The 20,500-nt window shown below is 51.4% G+C and overlaps 1 protein-coding gene across 1 annotated transcript in view; it reads left to right on the forward strand.

Annotated features, from left to right (window-relative positions):
* The first annotated feature begins 3,703 nt into the window (after positions 1-3,703).
* CYTH4 (cytohesin 4) overlaps positions 3,704-20,500 on the forward strand; it is a 29,240-nt gene continuing 12,443 nt past the window's right edge. The window contains exons 1-7 of the mRNA XM_019753012.2: positions 3,704-3,853; positions 11,384-11,466; positions 13,396-13,460; positions 14,771-14,837; positions 16,331-16,449; positions 17,783-17,863; positions 19,287-19,399. Of these exons, the coding sequence (XP_019608571.1) occupies positions 3,835-3,853; positions 11,384-11,466; positions 13,396-13,460; positions 14,771-14,837; positions 16,331-16,449; positions 17,783-17,863; positions 19,287-19,399 (547 nt within the window). The 5' untranslated portion in view covers positions 3,704-3,834. The remainder of the gene's footprint in view (positions 3,854-11,383; positions 11,467-13,395; positions 13,461-14,770; positions 14,838-16,330; positions 16,450-17,782; positions 17,864-19,286; positions 19,400-20,500) is intronic.

The raw sequence follows: 20,500 nt of genomic DNA on the forward strand, positions 1-20,500 counted from the left end.
ACCCAGGCCTAGTCAATCAAAATCTTTCCCTGAGAATTTTTTTGGTAGGCCCACTTTCTGAAGTCAAAGGTAATTTGACGTGAGCCTGGAGCTGCCTGTGGCCAGACTCGCTGCTCTATAGAGAAAACCCATCTAAAGCCACACAAAGAAACAGCTAAGACAGACTGAGAGAATGAGAGTGCGATAGAGACAGAGAGAGAGAACATCTCCAAGGCCAACCCCAACCCCATCCCTGACTCTCCAGGAACTGAGCCAGTTTAAGTTAGACTGAGTTATGTTTACTTAAAACCGAAAGATTTCAATTCTGTATCTTCATTATTCTCTTTAATGACTCACATTGTCCCATAGTCTGTATGCAGCATAATTTATTAACCATTCAGCGCTGACGAGCATTTTGACTTTCCCCAATTCCCAGTTATCAGTGATGCTGGGATGAGCCTCCGTGTGCAAATATCTCCTCAGGGGCAATTTCTAGATGTGAACTTGAACATCAAAGTAGGCTCCACTGCCCTTGACCCCCATCCCTGCCTTTGGCTTCCTGAATCATGGACCTTCCCTGGGCCCAGCTTCCTTCTGTCCCTCTGTGCTCCCAGGAAGTCTGTGGCCAGGCCTGGATGAGGAGTGACAGGTCTGGGGGAACCCCTGGGCTTCTGAAGCCCCACTTACAGCTTGGGTCTCACAGTCCAGACCCCCAGCAGTCCCAAGTTGCACAAATGTTCCATCTGCCAGACAGAAGCTGTCTCCAGTTCCAAGTCATGAGAAAAAAAAATGAGAAATCAGAGAAAATTATGAAGGGAACGGACCTCAGAGGTGAATCATTCCACACGCACACCCTGCCCACCACCTGCTGTGTCCACCCAGCTCAGCTGATTCAACCATGTGCCCCACGGGTAGTGGGATTATTGTCAATCTTGCGCCAGTGCCAAGAACAGCACATGGCACGTAGTACACCTCTAATAATCATCAACTGAACAGATGGATAGATGGATGGATTACTCTAACCGCACAGCTCAAATGGGCTCAAGGTCATGTTTTCCCCTTACTCTAGGTCCTCTCTCTCTCCAAGTCTCAGTTCCCCCATGTGTAAGCAAGGTCATTGAATTAGACCACATCTAAGATCCTTCTAACTGTTTTGCCCTCAAGCCAACTGTGTCCAGGTGAGGAAGTCTGAGTTTGGGGGCAAGTAGGAAGTACTACCTGTGTGATTTTACTATGGTTAGATTCTAGAGCTGGACCTTTCCTATCTCTCCCCTGGGGGTGGGCAGGCCGCTGAACTTCTTAAATTTTGATGCTTGCACAAGTTCAGAGTGGAAATGAAGGCAGAGAGTGGAGGGCTTGAATCTGAGCTTTGCCTCTTCCTGGCTGTGTGAACTTAGGAAAGTGACTTAACCTCTCTGAATTCAATTACCACATCTATAAAACAAGGATTATAATACACTTCATTGGGTTGTGTAAATGATGAAATGAGATGATATACAAGCACTTAGCACAGTGCCTGACATGTAGTGGGCACTCCAAAATGGTAGTGATGTTAGTTTAGGGACCACCCAGACCCCATGTTTGGTGACTGCTGTGTATTGTCCCATCACCAACTGCAGACCTCAATATAGTGTGCATGGAGGAAGCAGAGCCCCATTTCAGGAAGAAGGGCTGACCTCAAGCCAGAAAGAGCCTCAGGAAGATCCCTTTAAGGGGAGCTCTTCCCATCTTCATCCTTCTTCCTATCTGAAATTCAGGCACAATGGCTGGAGATCAGGCAGCCACTTTGGACCATGAGGAGAACTTGAGGATAGAAGCAGAAAGTTAGAAGAAGCCAGGATCCCTGATTACTAGGCTTCTATGAAGGCACTCCTGTATTATCTACTTTCTTTCTTGTAAGACAAATATACGTCTAATTTCTTTAATCCATTATTTGAGTTTTCTGTTCCATGTAAGCAAACCTAATCTTATCTGCCCCATTTTGCAGATGACAAAAAACAAGGCTTAAAAGGGAGAAGTTCACACAGCTAGCAAATGCTGAGTCTGGATTTGAACGCAGATCTCTATGGCTTCCCTGCCATTGATTCTACCAAACACTTTCCTACCCACAATGAGACCATCCCTCCCTCCCAGGCTACCTGCATACAAGCTCTTAAATATGACCAGGGCTGTAGAGGCAGAGGGAAAGGAGGTGAAACCACAGGCTTCACAGAGGAGATGATATTTGCATTGCGTCCTAGAGAATGAGATAGCAATAATAACTGAACCATTCAACCAGCCCTTCAGACAAAGGAAAGTCCCAGATGCCCTGGGCCCTGGGCAAGGTACATCATTGGGCCTGGCTGCAGCATTAGGGCCTGTGTCAGGGGTCCCAAGACCATCCCCAGGTTCAATGATTCACCAGGAGGATTCACAGAACTCAGCATATAGTCTTACTTATAGCTATGACCTATTACAGCCAAAGAATACAAAGCAAAATCAGCAGAAAACACCTGGGACGAAGGCCAGAGAAGACCAGGCGTGAGCTTGGCCTTCCCGAGTGAAGTCACGTGGCAGGCACTCCATTCCTCCAACAACAACTTGTGAAAACACATGCGAGGTGTTGTCAACCAGGGAGCTCAGTAGAGATTCAGTGCCCACAGTTTTTACTGGGGGCTGGTCACATAGGCACCCGCTACCTAGCACGTACGAAAATTCCAGAGTCCCAGAAGGAAAGCAAGTGTTCAGCATAAACCACACTGTTTGCACAGTTTAAACTCAGCGAGCAACTCTTATCGGGGTGGCAGGGACCCTCCCAAAATCCAAGTTCCCAGACGCCAGCTAAGGGCCGGACTTGCAAACAAGCCTTCCTAGGGAGAGCAGTCTCAGACTTGCTATGCTAACACTTTTCTGCCCAGGGAATCATACCTTTCTCCCCATTTTTCTTTTTAAAATGACCCAGGAAATGGTTTTTTATGCCTCAGGCCTGGATTTGTTGAGAAAAATCTAGTTTACCATGGAGATAATTTCAACAAGTTTCCTAGAAAATAACCTTGAGTTATGCAAGAACCTGTAGGTGGGGGGCAGGGAGTGGCAGGTTCAAAGCGGTTCATTGCAGATAAGTGACTTGCCCAAGGTCACAAAGGACTGAGTGGCAGCGCTGAAAGTCACACAGCTGAGTCTAGCCCCAAAGTCTGTATGCTACAATAGACAGCTATAAAGGAGCTTCAGATTTGACTGTGAGTTTCCTAGTAGCCTGGGGGAAAAGGGAAACTGAACATATTGTCCAACTGGTCACTAGACAGGAAAAAGCCAGACATTTCATTGAGGAGAAGCAAAGCCCTTCCTAGCACTGAATTAATTTTTCTTTTCTCAAGGGAGAGTTGATGAAAGGGAGTTTGTGGGGGTGGAATCTATGGAGCCCAGCTTAGACTGTCCAGGTTAAGTGACCCTTCACTTTACATGTGGGGAGGTTGCTGATTAAGTACCCATTGTTCCCTGGTGAAGATTCTGTCCTCTAGTAACCATCTTCCTCTATGTACGTGTATATGTGTGTTTCTCTCGGTCTCACTGTCTTTCCCTTTTTATCCCCCAACCCTCCCCCTGTCTCTTTTGCCTATCCCTCCCTTGTTCACACCCTAAATGCAGAGTCTCTGCTACTCAAAACTGCTCATTTTTAGGAAGTGCTGCTGCTACGTCAAGAGCCTACGCATCAGACCCCAACAGGACAGGACTTCCTCCCCACACGGAGCTGGGCGGGGCAAGCGAGAAAGGGCCTGTGGCAGCCGAGGTGACACGTCTCTGCCTGGCCAACCCAACGAGCAGCTGGTCAGTAGGCAACGGGAGCTCAAGCCACCCTTCCCTGGGGGCTTCAGAATGGACTTGTGCCACCCAGGTAAGCACCTGGGGCCAACCTCTCTGGGCCTCAGTTTCCTCTTCTGTAGAATGGGGATAATAGTACAGGTCTCACAGGATCCTGGAAGGAATCAATGTGTAAACAGATATAACAAGGGTGGGAAATGCAAAAGCAAGTTGATAAGCTCAGGCTAGCTGCCAGGTGTGTTCCAGGGGCCGAGAGTGCAGTGAACAAAACAGGCACTGTTGCTGCCCTCATGAACTTACATTCCAGAAGGGAGAGAGATAGTAAATATATGAATGTCATCTGTCAGGTGGTAACACAGAGACAGAGTGATCCTTGTGGGTTTCTGGAGAAAGAATATTACAGGAGGAAGGAAAAGCCAGTGCAAATGCACAGAGGTGGCACTGAGAAAGGTTGCTTGTGTTGAAGGTGACAATGCTGGTGACAGTGATGCCTATCTGGGTGCTACAAGAGCCCCAAAGCCCCTGTTTGGCCTTTTGTGGGGGTGAGGGCGGCCTTTGGGGGCACTGCAGACACCACCTAGCACCCATGGGGAGGGCCAGGAATAAGCAGCAGCGGGCCCATGGCTGAAACTCTCCCAGGGAAGCAAGACTGTGTGTCTGGAGGGAAAAAGGAAAGAAGGAGGCAGTACAGTTGGTGTGGGAGAGAACAGGATGGCGCTGTGTTTCTGTGAGGCAGAGAAGAGGGGCCCAGCGTCTGTGCCCCGTGTCTCAGGATGTCGCAGCATTTCCTGCAATTCCAGAAGACAAGGGCTGCCAGGAGCTGTCTGGTTGCCCAGGTCAGATGCCCTCAATCCTGTTAGCAACAGAAACCTTTCTTCAAACAAAACCTTACACAGAGCAGTCTGACCCCGCCCCTTGGGCCTCCCCTCACCCCACCGATCAATTTCAACAACCCCGTTTACAGATGGAACAAAGGAGGCCCAAGAGGGAAACAGTCTTGCTGAAGCAGATCATTCCCCATCTCCCGAACAGGGATGATTGTCCTCATGATGCAAATGAGGAAACAGAGGCTCACTGTGGTGAACTGGAGGAGAGAACTGACTTGTCCAAATTCAGGCGGTCGGGAAATGGCAAAATAGGGACAAGCCCCTGAAAGGAGCGAGAGCCCAGGTTAGCCTGGGCTGTGGTGGGCAGGGGCATTCAGGGGAGGCCAGGAGGCGAGTCACTGTTTTGCTTTGGCTGGCCCTGGAAGGAAATGGATTCAGTGGGGTCAACACAAGCAGTCTGTTGGGAGATTTGAAGTCTCTGTTGACTGGTGCTTTTATAATCCATTCATTCATTCTATACATAGTCCTCTGGTGTGCAGGCCCTGTGCTATGCAATGCTGGGGACAGCACTAACCAACCCTGGGAAGATGCTGGTCTGGGGTGTTGGGGGAAGGGGGACAGATCTGCAGGACAATGACCCAGGGCAGATGTGCAGATGGGCACAGACCTGGAGCATGGAAGGAAGCGACTTTCCACCCGGGCAGGGGGAATCTGGGAAGACTTCCTGGAGGAGGTCAGAGAAGGTCATTAATCTGTTTTCCTGACTGGGTCTTAACCAAAGCGCCTCCGCGGCCTGGTCATTACCTCTCTCTGAGCTCAAATTTGTCATTTATAATTGAGTACTATCATCCCGGCCTGACCTGGGCAATGAATGGGGATTTGGAATCAGCCAGACTTGGCTCGGGTCCCAGCTCTGCACCAACCTGCCAGTGGTCATGATGGGCCTCAGTTTCCCCACCTGTACAGTGGGCAGGTGTGTGATAAAGGTCCCCCCAGTGTTGCCTCCCCTCCTCCAGTCATGGGTGTGTGACATCCAGGAGCAGGTCAAGCACCCTCCCCCACAGCCTGCCAGGAAGGTGAGAGGTCCAGGCAAGAAAGCCCCGACATAACCAAAGATAGCACTGGGCCGGTGCAGCGACTGACTGACCAGCACAGTTAAAAATAGAGGCAGCTCAGCCGCTGGGGGGAAGCCACACGATGCACCCTGCACCCTGCACCGGCAGGGCAGGCTGAGGCTTGGAGCAGGTCCCTCCCCACACCCCTTCTTGCCCAGTGGCCCTCTGCCCTCAGGGCCCCAGGATAGCACCCTCCTCCTGCCCTGGAAAAGAGGAAGCGAGGCCAGCTGTCCTGGAAGTGGGGCTGTAAGCAGAAGGATTTCTAAAAATACGATGGGAAAGAGGAAGGACAAAGGGGAAGTGGAGAGGAGTGGGGCAGATAGTGGGGCAGGCATCAGACCACGCATGGCTGGACTGAGCCCTGGGGGCAGAGGGCAGCCCCAGCCCCAGCATGGGTGGGGTCATAGTTTAAAGGCAGCCCTTGGGAGGTGTGAAAAACACAGAGCCAAGTGGGGGGGGAAACAGAGCTTGGGGGGGAGTGGGGGGTTGACGACTGTTATTACCATGTTGTTATTTTTTGTTTTATTACTGTTGTCGTCATTATTATTGTTGTTGTTGTTGTTAAAAATCTACCTCCCGTGCGCTACCCAGTGACTGAAACAGGCCCGGAATCAGAAGCGGCCATTCTCGGGCTGTGTGTTTCTCACACTCCGTGAACCTCAGTGTCCTCAGCTCTGAAATGGGGAGAAACCCCCAATTTTTACCAAATAGGTGAAGGGTGGGAAGGCCCCCATGTACCACATGAGGATTGTAGCAGTCTAGGGGCTGTCCCCACTGTCTCACAGGTTCAAATGCACTTGGCCAGTGGCACCTTCCGGGGTCATGACCCCAACAGAGGGGACAGTGGGCCAAGAGTATCCACGACTCCCTGTCAAACCACAAAAGGAGCTATTATATGAAGAGAAATGCAAACAGCCCCCTCACTTCCCCCCACACTGTCCCACCTCTATCCACACCTGTGCCTCAGTGTCCCCAGCTCTGTGATATTGGCTTTGTTTAATTTCTTACCCCAAAGGGGCTCAGACTGTAGGCATCATTCTGCGTCTTTCCTTCATTCTCAAGCATGTAACTATGGTCGGCATTTCCATGTCAAAATATGCAGGGTTAGCATCTGTTGGGGTTTTGATGGTTTGTAGGGTGATATTCAGATGATTGACGTCAGGGTTGAGTCCTCAGAAGCCCAGATGGGCCTGGATGTGAATCCTAGCTCTACCCCCTTCCAGCCGTGTCACCTTGGGCAGGTCACTTAACCCCTCGGAGTCTCAGAGGTCTCACGTACAAAATGAAATTAGAAATACCTTCCTTCCAAAGCTGTCATCAGGATCAAATGAGATAGTAGATGGGAAGAGCCTAGAGCACACAGGGTCTGGCACATAGCTGGTGCCCAGCTATTACTCCTGTCCTTAACCAATGGCTGGGCTTGTTTATTGAGCTACGCAGATTCAAGACTTACTGCAGTGAGTGGTGAGAAGGTGAGAGAGAGGATGATGCCCAGACAGAGCCCAGGAAGCACCTGAGAGGAAAAGTAGAGCTCCTGAGCAGAGAGGAGAAGGAAGGGCATTCCAGCACAGGGAACAGCATGTGCAAAACCTGCAGAGGGAGAGAGCATCTGGGAGCAAATGTAGGGCAGCCAGTGAGGCCTCAAGCCTAGGGCGGGGGGCGGGGGGACACAGTGTGCGATGAGGATGGGGGGTACACCAGCAGGACTGATGGGCCCATAAGATTGGGAGTCATTATCCCAAGAACTATAGGATGCCAAGGGAGGCTGGATTGGAAGGGCAGAGTGGAGGCAAGGAGACATGGACAGGCTCTACATCAGCCAGAGACGGGAGCCCACGGTCTGGGTGAGGGGAAGGGCCACGGAAACAGGACGAACACAGATAGGGCTTGGCGAGGGAGGAGACATAAGGGTGAGAGAGGGGTGTGTCTCCAGCTGCCTCCTGGGGTTCTGGCCCGGGTATCTTGGGGACCATCCCACAGCTCAGGAACTCAGAAAAAATTGAGGGGAAATTCTAGGCCTTCCATTTTGGTTGTAATGACAAGCCCCAATGATAAGCGAGATGACGGCCAGTGCCCAAGGAGATAGAAGGGTCTGAAACTCAGGGAGGGGTTGGAGCTGAGGGTGTGCAGTGTGGCTCCTGGCCTGGAAGAGGAGCTGGGAGCTCAGGAGACCTGGTGAGAAGAGGAGTCATCCTAGGAACCAGCTACCGGAGGCCATAGCTCACCTGTTGACCATCCACATTAGGGATTATCCATTGAAATGCTAAAACCTGGCTTCTCTCAGACAAGCAGCCTGTCTAGAAATTATGTGGCCTCCAACGGTGCATTGCAGAAACTGGACTCAGGACACAAGCCCCAGCCAACAGAAAAACAATGGGAAGCATACAAACAAAAGAAAAAATCTGATCTTTCACCCCAGAGTCAATTAGAGGTGCCTGGGTTTTTCCATGAGAGCACTCAGCCTCCCTCCCTATCCTGACTAAGGAGTTCCAGGTCCCAGCCTCTAGCACTGCTATGTTCTTGCTAATGTCTCCATAGAGATGGCTCCTCACATCTCGTCTTAGTCCCCGGAATGGCCCCATAGCATGCAGAATGCACCTCTCCTGGGACAGAGTGTTAGGTGTCAGCAAACCCGAGTTCTAATCCCAGCACTGCCATTTCTTGGCTGTGTGACCTGGGGCAAATCACTTCACTCAGACACACTCTGAGCCTCAGTGTCTTAAACGGAAAAAGACTCACTTCACAGAGTTGTGAGGATTGAACGACACAATTTATATGAAGCTGGAAGCATGGAGTAAAAGTTTTTGATCTTAAAGTTTAATGGAACTCTTCTTGCTTTGTCTTCTGGTGTAAGGGCCACTTCCCCCATCCCCTGGAAACCAGGAACTCTAGAGCTGCAGAGCTGCTGAGTTGCAGGAACAGAAAGGAAAACTCCCAAGTGAGTCACTAGGAAACGGTACTGGATCCCCTCCTCCTCTTTGTTCTTGGATCCGTGTAGATGACTGGGGACAAAGCACCGTCTGATGGTCATTAATTTAAGGTGTCGAGGGTATCCTGAGCAATGGTGCCCATCCAAGCAGAATAGCATCTCCAAGCTGGCACCTCAGCTGCACCTCCAAGATGCTGGTCCATCGTTCCACCAACCCGGCGTCTTCTGGTGGGGAAACGCTGACTGGCCCACCAGGTCCTGTGGCCATATGCTCCTCCCACAGCTCCTTTACTGTAAAGAAGGTCCTTCAATCTAATGTAATGTCATGAGTGCTCTGTGTCAGCAGATCAAACCCTCTGGATATCCTTGGCAACGATGCTGGCCGAGGCTCTGAGGGCAGGAAAGGCTACCACCTGTCCAGAACGTGTGTGGATTCCAGTAAAGATGAATTGCTGGCCTCTGCAGCATACAAGGGATGCAGAGTAATCAATTTGCTACCAAGTTGCTAGCTGATCTTCTCAAGAAATAATGAGTCTCTGTTGCTGGCAGGTCAGATATTCAGCAGTGGCTCAAGGAGCCTGAGTGAGTGGATCTATGCATCGCCTCCACCCAGGCCACATGGCTATTTCATTCATGTGCCATTGTACCAACACTGGGCTGGCCAATCAGAGACTGGCTGATGTCAACTGGCCAGGTCATTCTGCCTTTCCTGTGGTAGATGCTTGCTGCGGTAATATAAATGTGCTTTACAAAAATCTTCCCACTCTGTGTCCATTCCCATAGGGCCACCCACTTCCCTCTTCCCCAGACCTCTCTGTTCCCAATCTTCCAATCTTTCTCCTTTCCAGCCTCTGACCAAGAAGCGAAGCCAACCTTTACTGCCCATGAATGTATGTATAGTCTTACTTCACATCACTTCTCTTTCCACATGAAATGGATGACCAGGTACCCTGCCCATTGGCAGGAATTCTCACCACTGTCTTTCTAGACTACTTTTGAGCAGAGCTATATTAATATCTTTCCAGTTTTCACTTGTACCCAAACACTGAGCCACCCATCCTGAAACCAAGCTCAAGCATTTTCATCCTTTGTCAGAAGGTCACAAGGAGGGCACCCATGCAGACTGGATGTGAGCTGAGGGACAGGTCCTGGTGCAACAGAAGTGGATGACACAGGGGTCTGGGCCATCTGTCCATGGGGCTTACTAGAACCTGCTTGCTCTGCTCATGCCTGTTCTTAGGTGAACCACTTACAAAGAACTGCGGTTGGGCTTGCTTGACTTTATAACTTAGTGGGTCAGACAGATCCATCTTGGTTATTTGCCCAGAGGAATCATTACCATATATGCTTGCCACAGTGTTGCAGGACCCTTCCTTCTGGGGACCCAGCCTCTCCTTCAATCAATAGGTACTGGGTCTGAAAACTGGCTCAGGTCCAGAAACAAGGCTTTTGATTGCAGGGACTGCCCTATGGGAGGGGCATATCCTTGGGTGAGACAGCTCCATTTGGCTGAGGTAAATTACTGGGGAGGGACTCAGCTATAAGGCATTAGCAGGCTATATTCCTAGCAGCTGGGGGAATAAAGAGGAAAGCTGGATGACACAACACAGCATCCATTATACATGTGTTGGACCCTTACCATATGTCAGATACTTGCTGGATGTTTGACAACATTCAACTCTTTTAATCCTAACAACCACACTCTAGGTAAGGATTATGGTTCATATTTCACATGATATGGATCACAAATAAGGACACTGTATTGATTAAGTTTCAGGTTTGGCTGCTGTAACAGAGACTCAGAATAATGGTGATGGAGACATTCTCAAAACCTATTTCTCTTTCATTGAAAAATTCAATTGGGTAGTAGGTCAAGGTGAATATGATGACTCTTCTCTACGGATGCCCAAGGCCCAGGCTCCTTCTAGCTTGGTACCCTGCCATTTCAATATGCAGCTTCCATCTTAAAGTCCAAGATGGCTGCTCCCCATCTCACATACTAAGGATATCAGGACCACCCTACCACAAGCTCATTTTCCAGCCTCCCTTGCAGCTAGGTATGGCCATGTGACTACATCTAGCCAATGGGATGTGAGGCAAAATGATACACCACTTCCTGGCTGGGCAAATAAGTGAATAAATGACAGACATGTGCTCCCATGAAGGAGTAAATTAAAGTTCCAGGGAAGGATGAATGGCTCCAAAAATATTTTATTGAGCATCTGCTGTGTCAGTTTCTTTTTAGCTGCGGAGGATGCAGCAGTGAACAAAATAGTTGAAGTGCCTGCTTTCACGAAGCTAAGAGTATAATGAGTTCAGTAGTACACAGATCATTTCAGGGTATCTATACCTGAGGGGTAGAAGAAACAGTAATTTGGGTAGGAGAGGAGGGGGAGGAGCTGATTCAGACAAAGTGGTCAAGAAGGGCCTCTTGTGAGGTGAGTGGTTAGCTCAGTTGGTTGGAGCCTGGTGCTAATAAATGACAAGGTTGCCAGTTCAATCCCCACATGGCCACTGTGCGTTGCCTCCCTCCTCATACAAAAAGAAAAAAGAAAAAAAGAAAGGCCTCTTGGAGGAGGTGACATCTGAGCCAAGTCCTGAGCGAAAAAGGCAAACAAGTCATGGGTTTCTGAAGGAAAGATGACCGGGAGAGTTAGCCGGTGTAGCTGGAGCTGAGTGATGGAGGGGAGGGCGGTGAGTCAGCCAGTAACCACTGGTTCACCTCTTTCCAGACCCAGCGGAGCTGAGCAGCGGGGAAACCGAGGAGCTTCAGCTAATCAAATGGCACCGGAAGCAGCTTCTGGAGGACATCCAGGTAAGTGCACACTCATACTCACAAATATACATACTCATGTCCACACACACGCACTTACACACGTTCATACTGACACACTCTCAAACCACACATATCCACAAACACTCATACATGCTCACACCCCTCCCACTCACTCCAGAGCCCAGCCTGGTCAGAGAGGGGACCAGATTCTAGCCACACCTAGCTTCAGCCCCTGCCCCCCGCAGTGGGGAAGAACAGAATTCCCACGGGACTTCCCCCACTCCTGGGCTCAGCTGCCAAGAGAGAGCCAGGAGAGTGGGGGAGGAAGGGCAGCCATGGATTAAGCCCCTCCTGTGTGTAGAGCCCATCTGAGGCTCTATACACCTCATCGAATGGTAGGTTCTACTCTCCCCTGGGTGCCCTCAATCAACTCTCATCCCCATGATGGGCCTCAGCTTCATCCCTCCTAAAATGGAGACCATTTGATCAACATAACACCAATATATGCCCAGCACTTGCCAGTTCACCAGCTTTTCAGATTTGGCACGTCTGATTCTCAGCAGCCTAGAATGTGCCATGCTCAGTTCTGCCCCGGGGCCTTTGCACTCACAGTTCCCTCTGCCTGGGCCTCTCTCACGCTCTCGTTATTCTCCTCCTCATTATTTCATTCTCAGCTCAAATGCTACCTCCTCCTAGAGGCTGCCTTGACCATGCTGGTTAGAGCTGTTGGGACCCCACCCCACCCCACCCTGACACACGTCCACCTAAGACTCCAGGGAAGGATGAAAGTACCACAACATTCACTCAGCAAGTATATAACGAGTGCCTATCGTTGCTGTGATCATTTTCTGCACAGTGATTTCATTTCCCTGTGACCACCATGATCTCAATCCCACCAAACTGTGAGCTCCATGTAAGCAGAGCTTGGGTCTGTCTTGCCCACCACTGTATCTGCAGCCCAACAGTCAGCACATAGTAGGTACTCGATTAGTACTTGAGAGTGAGCCCCCATTTTCAGTGGCTCGGCCAAGAGCACATGGACAGGAGCTGACTGGGCTCAGATATAGGCTCCAGGACCCATGCTGTCCCTGGGTCCCAGGACAAGCACCTGGGACCACCCATCCCACAGATCTTGGGGGAGGTAAAGGAGAGTTGGGTGCCTTTTGGGGGTTCTTGCCAGCGCTCATGCTGCTGCCCTGCAGGGGGATGCTGGAAGAGCTGCCCGCTTGCCCATCTGCCCAGTGGTGGCAGTTAGCAGAGTGGGGGAAAGCCGAGACTTAGTCAGACCTTAGACATGTCACTTCACCACTCTGTGCCTCAATGTCCTCTTCTGTAAGTTCCACTGCGATTGCAAAGTCCCTGAGAAGAGGGACTGCGCTCTCCAGTACCTGGTGCACCCACAGTACCTGGCACACAGTGGGCACTGAGTCAGGGGCAAGTGACAGAGTAAATAGATGGATGGAGGGACGCTGGCGAGGAGCTCAGGCCTGCTCGAAGGGCCAGAATCTGTGCCTGCTGAACTGGGGGGAGTGGGGGCAGGTAGTGGGAGCGGTGGAAGGAGTTTGGGCACAGGCAGGGCACATACCAAGTGTGCTCCAGAAAGATGGCAGCTGGGTGGAGGAGGGCTTGTTGGGTGGGCTTGGCTAGTGGGCAGGAGACTTTACAGCTTCAGAGAGGAGAGATGGGAAGGCCAGAAATACCGTGGGGCAAAGGGTGGGTACTTGGGAGCTGCCCACTCCAAGTCAGGAGATGCTGGAAGAAAGGGTACAGATAGAGGCGATAGTTGGTCCCAGGATTTTCAGGATATGAGACATCTGGGGAGGGGATCTGTCCGGACAGGGCCGTTTGGGAGTCATACCCAAGAGTGAGAGTGGTTGTGGGGAAGGGTCCATAAACCCCTTCTGTCCTGGCCTCTGCCTCCTGACTCTCTCTCCCTGTCATGTCCTCCCCACCCCCGCCACCCCACAGAAGCTGAAGGACGAGATTGCAGATGTGTTTGCGCAAATCGACTGCTTCGAGACCACGGAGGAGAGGTGAGGGGCCTGGCCAGGAGACCCTAGACAGCTGCCGTAGTGGCTTCCTAAGGGTGTTACACATTATGAATCAGCAGAGGACATGCCTAGGCTGGGCCCTGGTAAAATCAGGGATCAGGCCCCCCAAGAGGAGGAGGCAGCGGGGTGCGATAGAAACAGGACGACCCTGAGACTCCATCCCAGCGGTCTGGTCCTTGTTTCCAGACAGCTCCCTCTCTTGAGAAACAGCCCCATCCTCCCACCTCCACCCAAAGCCCCTTTCAACCTACCCTGACCCAGCCCCTGACCAATGGCTGCCCATCCCAGGAATATCCAGGAACATCCTGGGATGGGCCAGGGAGGAGGAAAACTCAGCCCCAAGGATGAGAACAGAGAAGCCAAGGGCCTCAGGGGTACAGGAGCCTGGTCCGTGGCAGGACCAAGGCTGGTCCATGTCACCCCACCCACATGGTGTCATTCATTCCCCCCCTTCTATAGGAAGACTCCCATGGGCTTTGGACCCAGGGCTGGTCCCACCCCTCTCTGGGCCTCAGTTTCTCCACTTGTGAGATGAGAAGGTTGGTCCCTACATAATCCCCTAGGACCCGGGGCAGATTCCTACATCCAGTGTCCCAGGAAATCCCCACCCTGCCCTTGCCATCCCTTAGTTCCCTGTTGCCTCTGATCTCCTCCGCCTGTTTGGCTCCCTTCCCTGACCCACAAATGCACACGGGCACACCTACACCCACTCCTACGTGGCCCTGTCTCCAGAGTCCCTGGTCAGGCCCTAATTACAATGTAACATTGCCAGAGCACCTACCACCAGCTATTTTCAGCGCTTTTACCTCCCAACAATGCTGGGAGACAGGTGGCAATGTCGCCCCATTTTACAGGCTAGAAAACTGAGTTCCAGATAGATGAAATGACTTGCCCTAAGTGGCTGAGCCAGAAAGCGGTGGGGTGGGATTTGCACCAGGTGGCTGGCTCCTGAACTTGTGCTCTCACCCCCAGCTTCCCCGATTTCTTGCCCACATTCCAAGCACAAAGCCCCTCTAAATGCTCCTTCTGGTGTGACTCTGGGCTCCCAAGGCTGGGGGGCTGGGCCCATTGGAAGAATCTGGTGCGGTAGGTCTGAGAGGGTCCAGACCCTGCATTTCTCATGCTCTCACAGGTGATTCCGACGTGGGGCTTGGGGCCCCCTGTTGGAGGCCCCTAGGGAATATTGGCTGTAGCTGAGGGGTGTCCTCAAGGTCCTCAAGGGTCCTTGGGTATTGGAGCGGGAGTGCCCTGGGGTCCTGGGGCAGCCCACACTGACTTCTTCATCTCTACAGCCGGGCAGCCCAGAAGGAGAAGGAGCAATGCATTGGGCGCAAGAAGTTCAACATGGACCCCGTGAAGGTAGGCAGTTTTGGGGGGGCTGAGTCCTGGGGTTGGAGTTGCTGCATGCCGGACCTCTTCACAGTGTTCTCTCATTTCCCTCAACGGGCACAATAACCCACCCTACAGATGAGGAAACTGAGACCCAGCAGGGCTCAGCATCTTGTCCAGTGGCCTATGGCAGGTCACGGCTGGGGCTTCTGTCACACACAGCACAGCAGCCACAGGCATGAGGTGGGGGCCAGGAGGATAGAATAGAGTCTGTGATGTCCGTGGACTCGGAGTCCTTTGACACTAGGCCTCTGTTTCCTCCTCTGTGAATAGGGCATTGGACAGGGGGGTCCTTAGATTCTGGGGCTCAGTCTCCAGAAGTGTCTTCCAGCCACTTGGCTGGTGGGGGGCAGACCTGGGGTGCCAGCACAGAACACTGAGAGCTTAGCTGCTGCTCTCCCCACCCCAACACCTCCCCCACTGGCCTCAGAACAGCCCCAGCCCTCACCCCTCACCCTGCTAGGTGGCTGTGGGGTCCGGTCCTTTCCTGCAGGAACTGAGGCAGGAGGAAGCCACAAACTGACATACAAAGAAGGTGGGGCAGGGCAGCCAAGGGGCCCTGGAAATTTACTGCTCTGGCTTAGAAGGCTGCCTCCTTTCCCTGTCACAGGCCCACAGTGTCACACACCCATTCACCTCCCACAGCTGCAGTAATCAGACCCCTGCCCCCATCCACCAGTGCCACACACACACACACACACACACACACACATGCACACTAACTCACACTCCCACCCAAGCACCGGGGGGGGGCACTGAGGGGTCCCCAGGGCCCTCTGCCTGTCACTCAGAGTCCCCACAAATTGCCTCCCATATTCCAGAAGCTCCTTCTCCAAAAGGAGCAAGGACATGAAGGAACCATCACAGAAAACCAGACGCCAACCCCTGAAATTCCTAAAATTAGGATGACAGACTCCGAGTGCCTGGGTCTTGGGAAGAGATGTTTGGGACGCTGTCAAATCGGAAAAGCAGGTTCCAACGTGGTGGGCGTGGCATGTTCCCACTTTCATGTGGAAGGGGAAGAAAGTCACCACCATGGCAACTGCCTACCTCCCAGTGATAGAACTTAGGCAATTTCCTCTCCTTTTGATTTAGCTGGTTTTTTTTCCTAATTTTTATACAATGGACATAGATTACTTGTGAGACAAAATGAAACACTGGTTTTAAATAATGTGAACTTTAAGGGGACAAAAGGAATGGCTAAATCATTGAATCTTAAAATTATGAATTCATGGAATCATTGAAGCATATAATCAAAGAGCATCAGAATGAAAGGGACCCAGGGGAGAACCTGACATGAATCTGGTTCATTCCAGGAATCCCATCTCTCTTTGTATGCCTCCAGACATGGGGAACTCACTACCTTACAAAGGCAGCTTCTGTTAGGGAGGGACACAGCTTCCTAGAACGTGCTGTGCCAGTGCTAGAATGCCAGTCCTCAGGGCTCTGTGTACCACCTCCAGGGCATCCAGTATCTCATTGAGCACCAGCTGCTGACCCCCAATGCCCAGGACATCGCCCGGTTCCTGTACAAGGGCGAGGGCCTCAACAAGACGGCCATTGGCACCTACTTGGGGGAGAGGTAAGGGGGCAAGGCCTTAGGGAGGCAGGGAATGCAAGTGTGCAGGTGAGAGTGTTTGTGTAGTGCGTGTGTGCATGCGTGCGTGAGTGTGTGTGTGTGCAGGTGAGTGAGAGGGTGAATTGTGTAAGAAAAGTCATAATTCCTGGAGCTCGAGGGGGCTACTGATCACTCCCCTCCAGATTCTGAACCAAAACTTTCCTTCTTTCCTTCTTGTCTTCCTTCCTTCCTCCCTCCCTTCCTTTCTTCCTTCCTCCCTTCCTCCCTTCCTTCTTCCTTCCTTTCTTTATTCAACAAATAGATATTTGTTAGTATCTACTCTATGCCAGGCACTGTTGTAAGCTCTGTATTTATACCAGTGTTTAAAACAGACAAAACTGCCCTCTGGGAGGTACATTGTAATAGGGAAGATAGACCCCCAAACAGGTACGACATGTTAGAAAAGTTTAAATGCTTCAGCACACAAAGCAAGCAGGGAAGGGAGGTGAAAAGTGCTGGGAACCAGGGGCCGAGGGCTGTGATTTCAGTGTGCGTGGGAATGGTCTCACAGAGAGGTGATGTCTGACTGAACTTAAAGGAGGAGAGCAGTGTAGGCATCTAGGGGAAGCGCATTCCAAGCAGAGGGAACAGTATGTGCAAAGGACTCAGGGCAGTAGAACGCTGGCGGAACAGCAGGCTGGTGAGACTGGAAGAGAGTGAGGGAAGGAGGGAGGAAGTAGTAGGTGACAAAGTGGGGGTCTATGGGAGGGGTCTGGGCAGAGGATGGTCTGAGCGGACTCCTCTGGCTGCTGGGTTGAGGGGGGGTGGCCTGTAAGGGACAGAGTGAAACTGAACCAGCGAGCCAGCAACCCTTCTCCTAGGCTCCCCAGAGGATACATGCCTTCTCTTGAGCAAGCAGGGGACACAGGTGACAAGAAGGGCAGCAATTCCTGACTGAAGAGCTGGGAAGAGAGAGGAAATGGAGTGAGGCGTAGTTGTCTCCATTTTAGATGAGGACACTGGTTTGGGAAAGTCCAGAGGCTTGAGTGGGGTCACCCAAGCAGGCAGTGACAAAGGAAGGCTTCGACTCAGGACAAGCCACTCCAAAGCCAGATTCCCCTCCCGGGTGAGAGCAGTGCTGGTGAGCTGGGGGAGTGGCAGGGGCCTGCTCGGACGTGGGAGGACGTGGGTGAGGGGGCAATGTGGAGTCAGACTGATGTGAGCAGACCAAACAGTGGCTGGATCCAGAGGAGGCCATCTTTCCCCTCCTCTCCCTGCCCCACGTCAACCCCCTCTGGGAGGTGAGTACCAAAAAGTTCCCCAGTGCATCCCAGCCTCCCTTCTGCCCCCTCCGCAGGGACCCCCTCAACCTGCAGGTCCTCCAGGCTTTTGTGGACTGCCATGAGTTCGCCAATCTCAACCTTGTCCAGGCCCTCAGGTGAGTGGTCCAGGGGACAGGGCCCGGCCCTGGAGGGTGGCACAGAAGGGAGGAGCTTGGGGGTCGGGGAATCACGAGCCACATGGCTAATAGCACAAAGAGCCAGGAGCAAAAATGAATGAATGAGGAATAAAAACGAATGAATGACAGTACCTGCCTCATACAGCAGAGGTTGGCTGAGATGATAGCCGTGGACGGCCTGGAACAGCACGTCTCATTACTGCTGCTAATATCACTGGTATTATTTCATTACAGCATTGTTATAACAATATTTAATCTTTGTAATTATTATGACTACTATTACTGCCGTTCCCACTACTTTTCGGAATAGTGCTGGTTTAATTTTATTAATACAGCTTGGTATGTATTGCATTATTATTACTTACTATTTTCTAATTAAGAGAGTATCGTTCCTACTCTGATTTTTATCACTACAAGAAGCATGACAGTATATCAGTTAGGAGCACACGCTTTGCAGCCAGGCTGCCCAGTTCATATCCCAGCTCTGCCATTCGCCCCCTGTGTGACCTTGGGCAAGTTGCAAAAACCTCTTTGTGCCACAGTTTCTCCATCTGTAAAATGGGGATAGTAGTACCAACCTCATACAGTTGTGAGGACTAAACAAGAAAATGCTTAGACTTGGCCCATAGTAAGTGTTTAGGAGTCTTGCTGCTGCTTAATGCCTGGAAAAGTGGCTCCCAAGAGGGTGCATTTGAGCTGGGCTTTGAAGGGTGAATAGGAGTTTTCAAGGCAGAAAAGGAAGAAGCCACCACCATCCAGGCAATGTGGCCTTCCTTCCAACTACCATGCTTTTTGAGGGAGAGGGGTAGTCCTCAATATTCATTCATTCATTCATTCATTCATTCATTTATTCAACAAGCCTTTTACAGAGCAGTTCCTGGGTTCCCAGGCCTATGAGAGGCCCAGCAGGAGATGTGAGAGGAATAAGCACAGCCCTCGCTCTCAGGGGGTGGAATTTAAAGCTGTGGAAATCATCAACTTCCAGAGCTGGAAGTTTAGGTTCCAAGAAAGGAGTCCCATCCAGGAGAAGGCACTCTGCCCGGGTCCCATAGTCAGGCCATTGGACCGATGGCCAGGCAGGGGGAGCTGCAGAAACTGGCGCAGGCAGAAGCTCCATCATGGGCTGAGGCACTGGGCCACAAAAGGTGCTAGGACTCAGATGGGTAGAGGGGAGCGCACTCTCACTCCCATATTCTGGAAAAAAAGGGGACCATTTCTTGGAAACCTTCTGCATGTTCGTCAGGACAAATCCCTTACTCCCCGCCATGAACCTAGATGGCAGGTGCAGACTCACCCATTTCCAGGCTAAAGAAACCAAGAGTGTAGAAGCAGAGCATCTTGTCCAGGGTCCCCCTGAGCGTCCCCACCAACCTCGCTGCCCATGGCCCTGCTCCTCCCCCAGGCAGTTCCTGTGGAGTTTCCGGCTGCCCGGCGAAGCCCAGAAGATCGACCGGATGATGGAGACCTTTGCCACTCGATACTGCCTCTGCAACCCAGGCGTCTTCCAGTCCACAGGTGCCAGTATGGGGTGGGACCCGGGGCTCCGGAACCCCTTCCACATTGCCAGCCACAGGTCTGCTTCCCAAAGCACCATGGCCACCACGCCCCCTCTGCCTGCCTTCAAGCAGACCCTGGGAGCCCAGATCATTTCACGAGCCCTCACTGAGCGTCAATTCTGTGCCAGGCCCTCTGCTGGGTGTTTGTTTGTTGGGCAAAGATGCTTAGGGCATGATCCTTGGAAGAGAAGGCAGGAAATAATGGAACAGGGGGTTAGGGCAACAACACACCTGTCTGAGGGCAAGGATGAGGGAGTCAGCATGTCCGGGATGGCTTCCCAGAGGCAGTGGGGTCTGAGTGGGGTTCTGAAGAATCAATAGGAGTTCTCCAGGAGGCCAAGAGGTAAAAAGGCCTTTGGGGCAAGAGTTCTAGTTCAAGCAAAGATCCTGAAGCACGAAACAGCCTGGGCAGGATACAGGGAGCAAAGGAGCATAGAAGGATATCAACAAATGTCAGTCCTCCATACTCTCCCGTACAGGGTAGATAAGAAGCCTTCATAGCAGATTTGTCCTGGCCTCTTCTCTGGATCTGAAGTTACCATAGCAACAACAACCAATTTTATTTACTGAGTACTCCCCTGTGCTAAGTGCTTTACTCATGCAAAGTCATTTAATCCTCACAGCCACACTGCGAGGTCTCTAGTATTCTCAGTATTCTCATCCCTGCATAGAATACAGATTCAGAGAGGTGAAGAACTTGTCCACAGACACAATACTTCCTGGCTGTGTGTCCTACAGATCATCTGCCCTGGCTTGTAGGTATATACGATTTCAGTGGTTGCTTGTTTTATTATCTGCCAGCTCCACCAGTCTAACTGTCCCACAAGGGCATAACAATATCAGAATTATTCACCAGTGAATCCCCAGCCCCCAGCACTTAGTAGGTACTCAAATATGTGTAGAAAGGAAGGAATTTTAAAGCACCAGATTTGAATCACAGTCCAACTACTTTTTAATTCTGTAACCTTGGGCATATTACTTAATGTCCTTGTGCTGCAGTTTCCTCATCTGTAAAACAGGGGTGGTAACAGTACCTTCCTCACTGGGTTGTCATGGAGAT

Source organism: Rhinolophus sinicus, linkage group LG02 (genome assembly GCF_036562045.2).
Source record: "Rhinolophus sinicus isolate RSC01 linkage group LG02, ASM3656204v1, whole genome shotgun sequence".
NCBI lineage: Eukaryota > Metazoa > Chordata > Mammalia > Chiroptera > Rhinolophidae > Rhinolophus > Rhinolophus sinicus.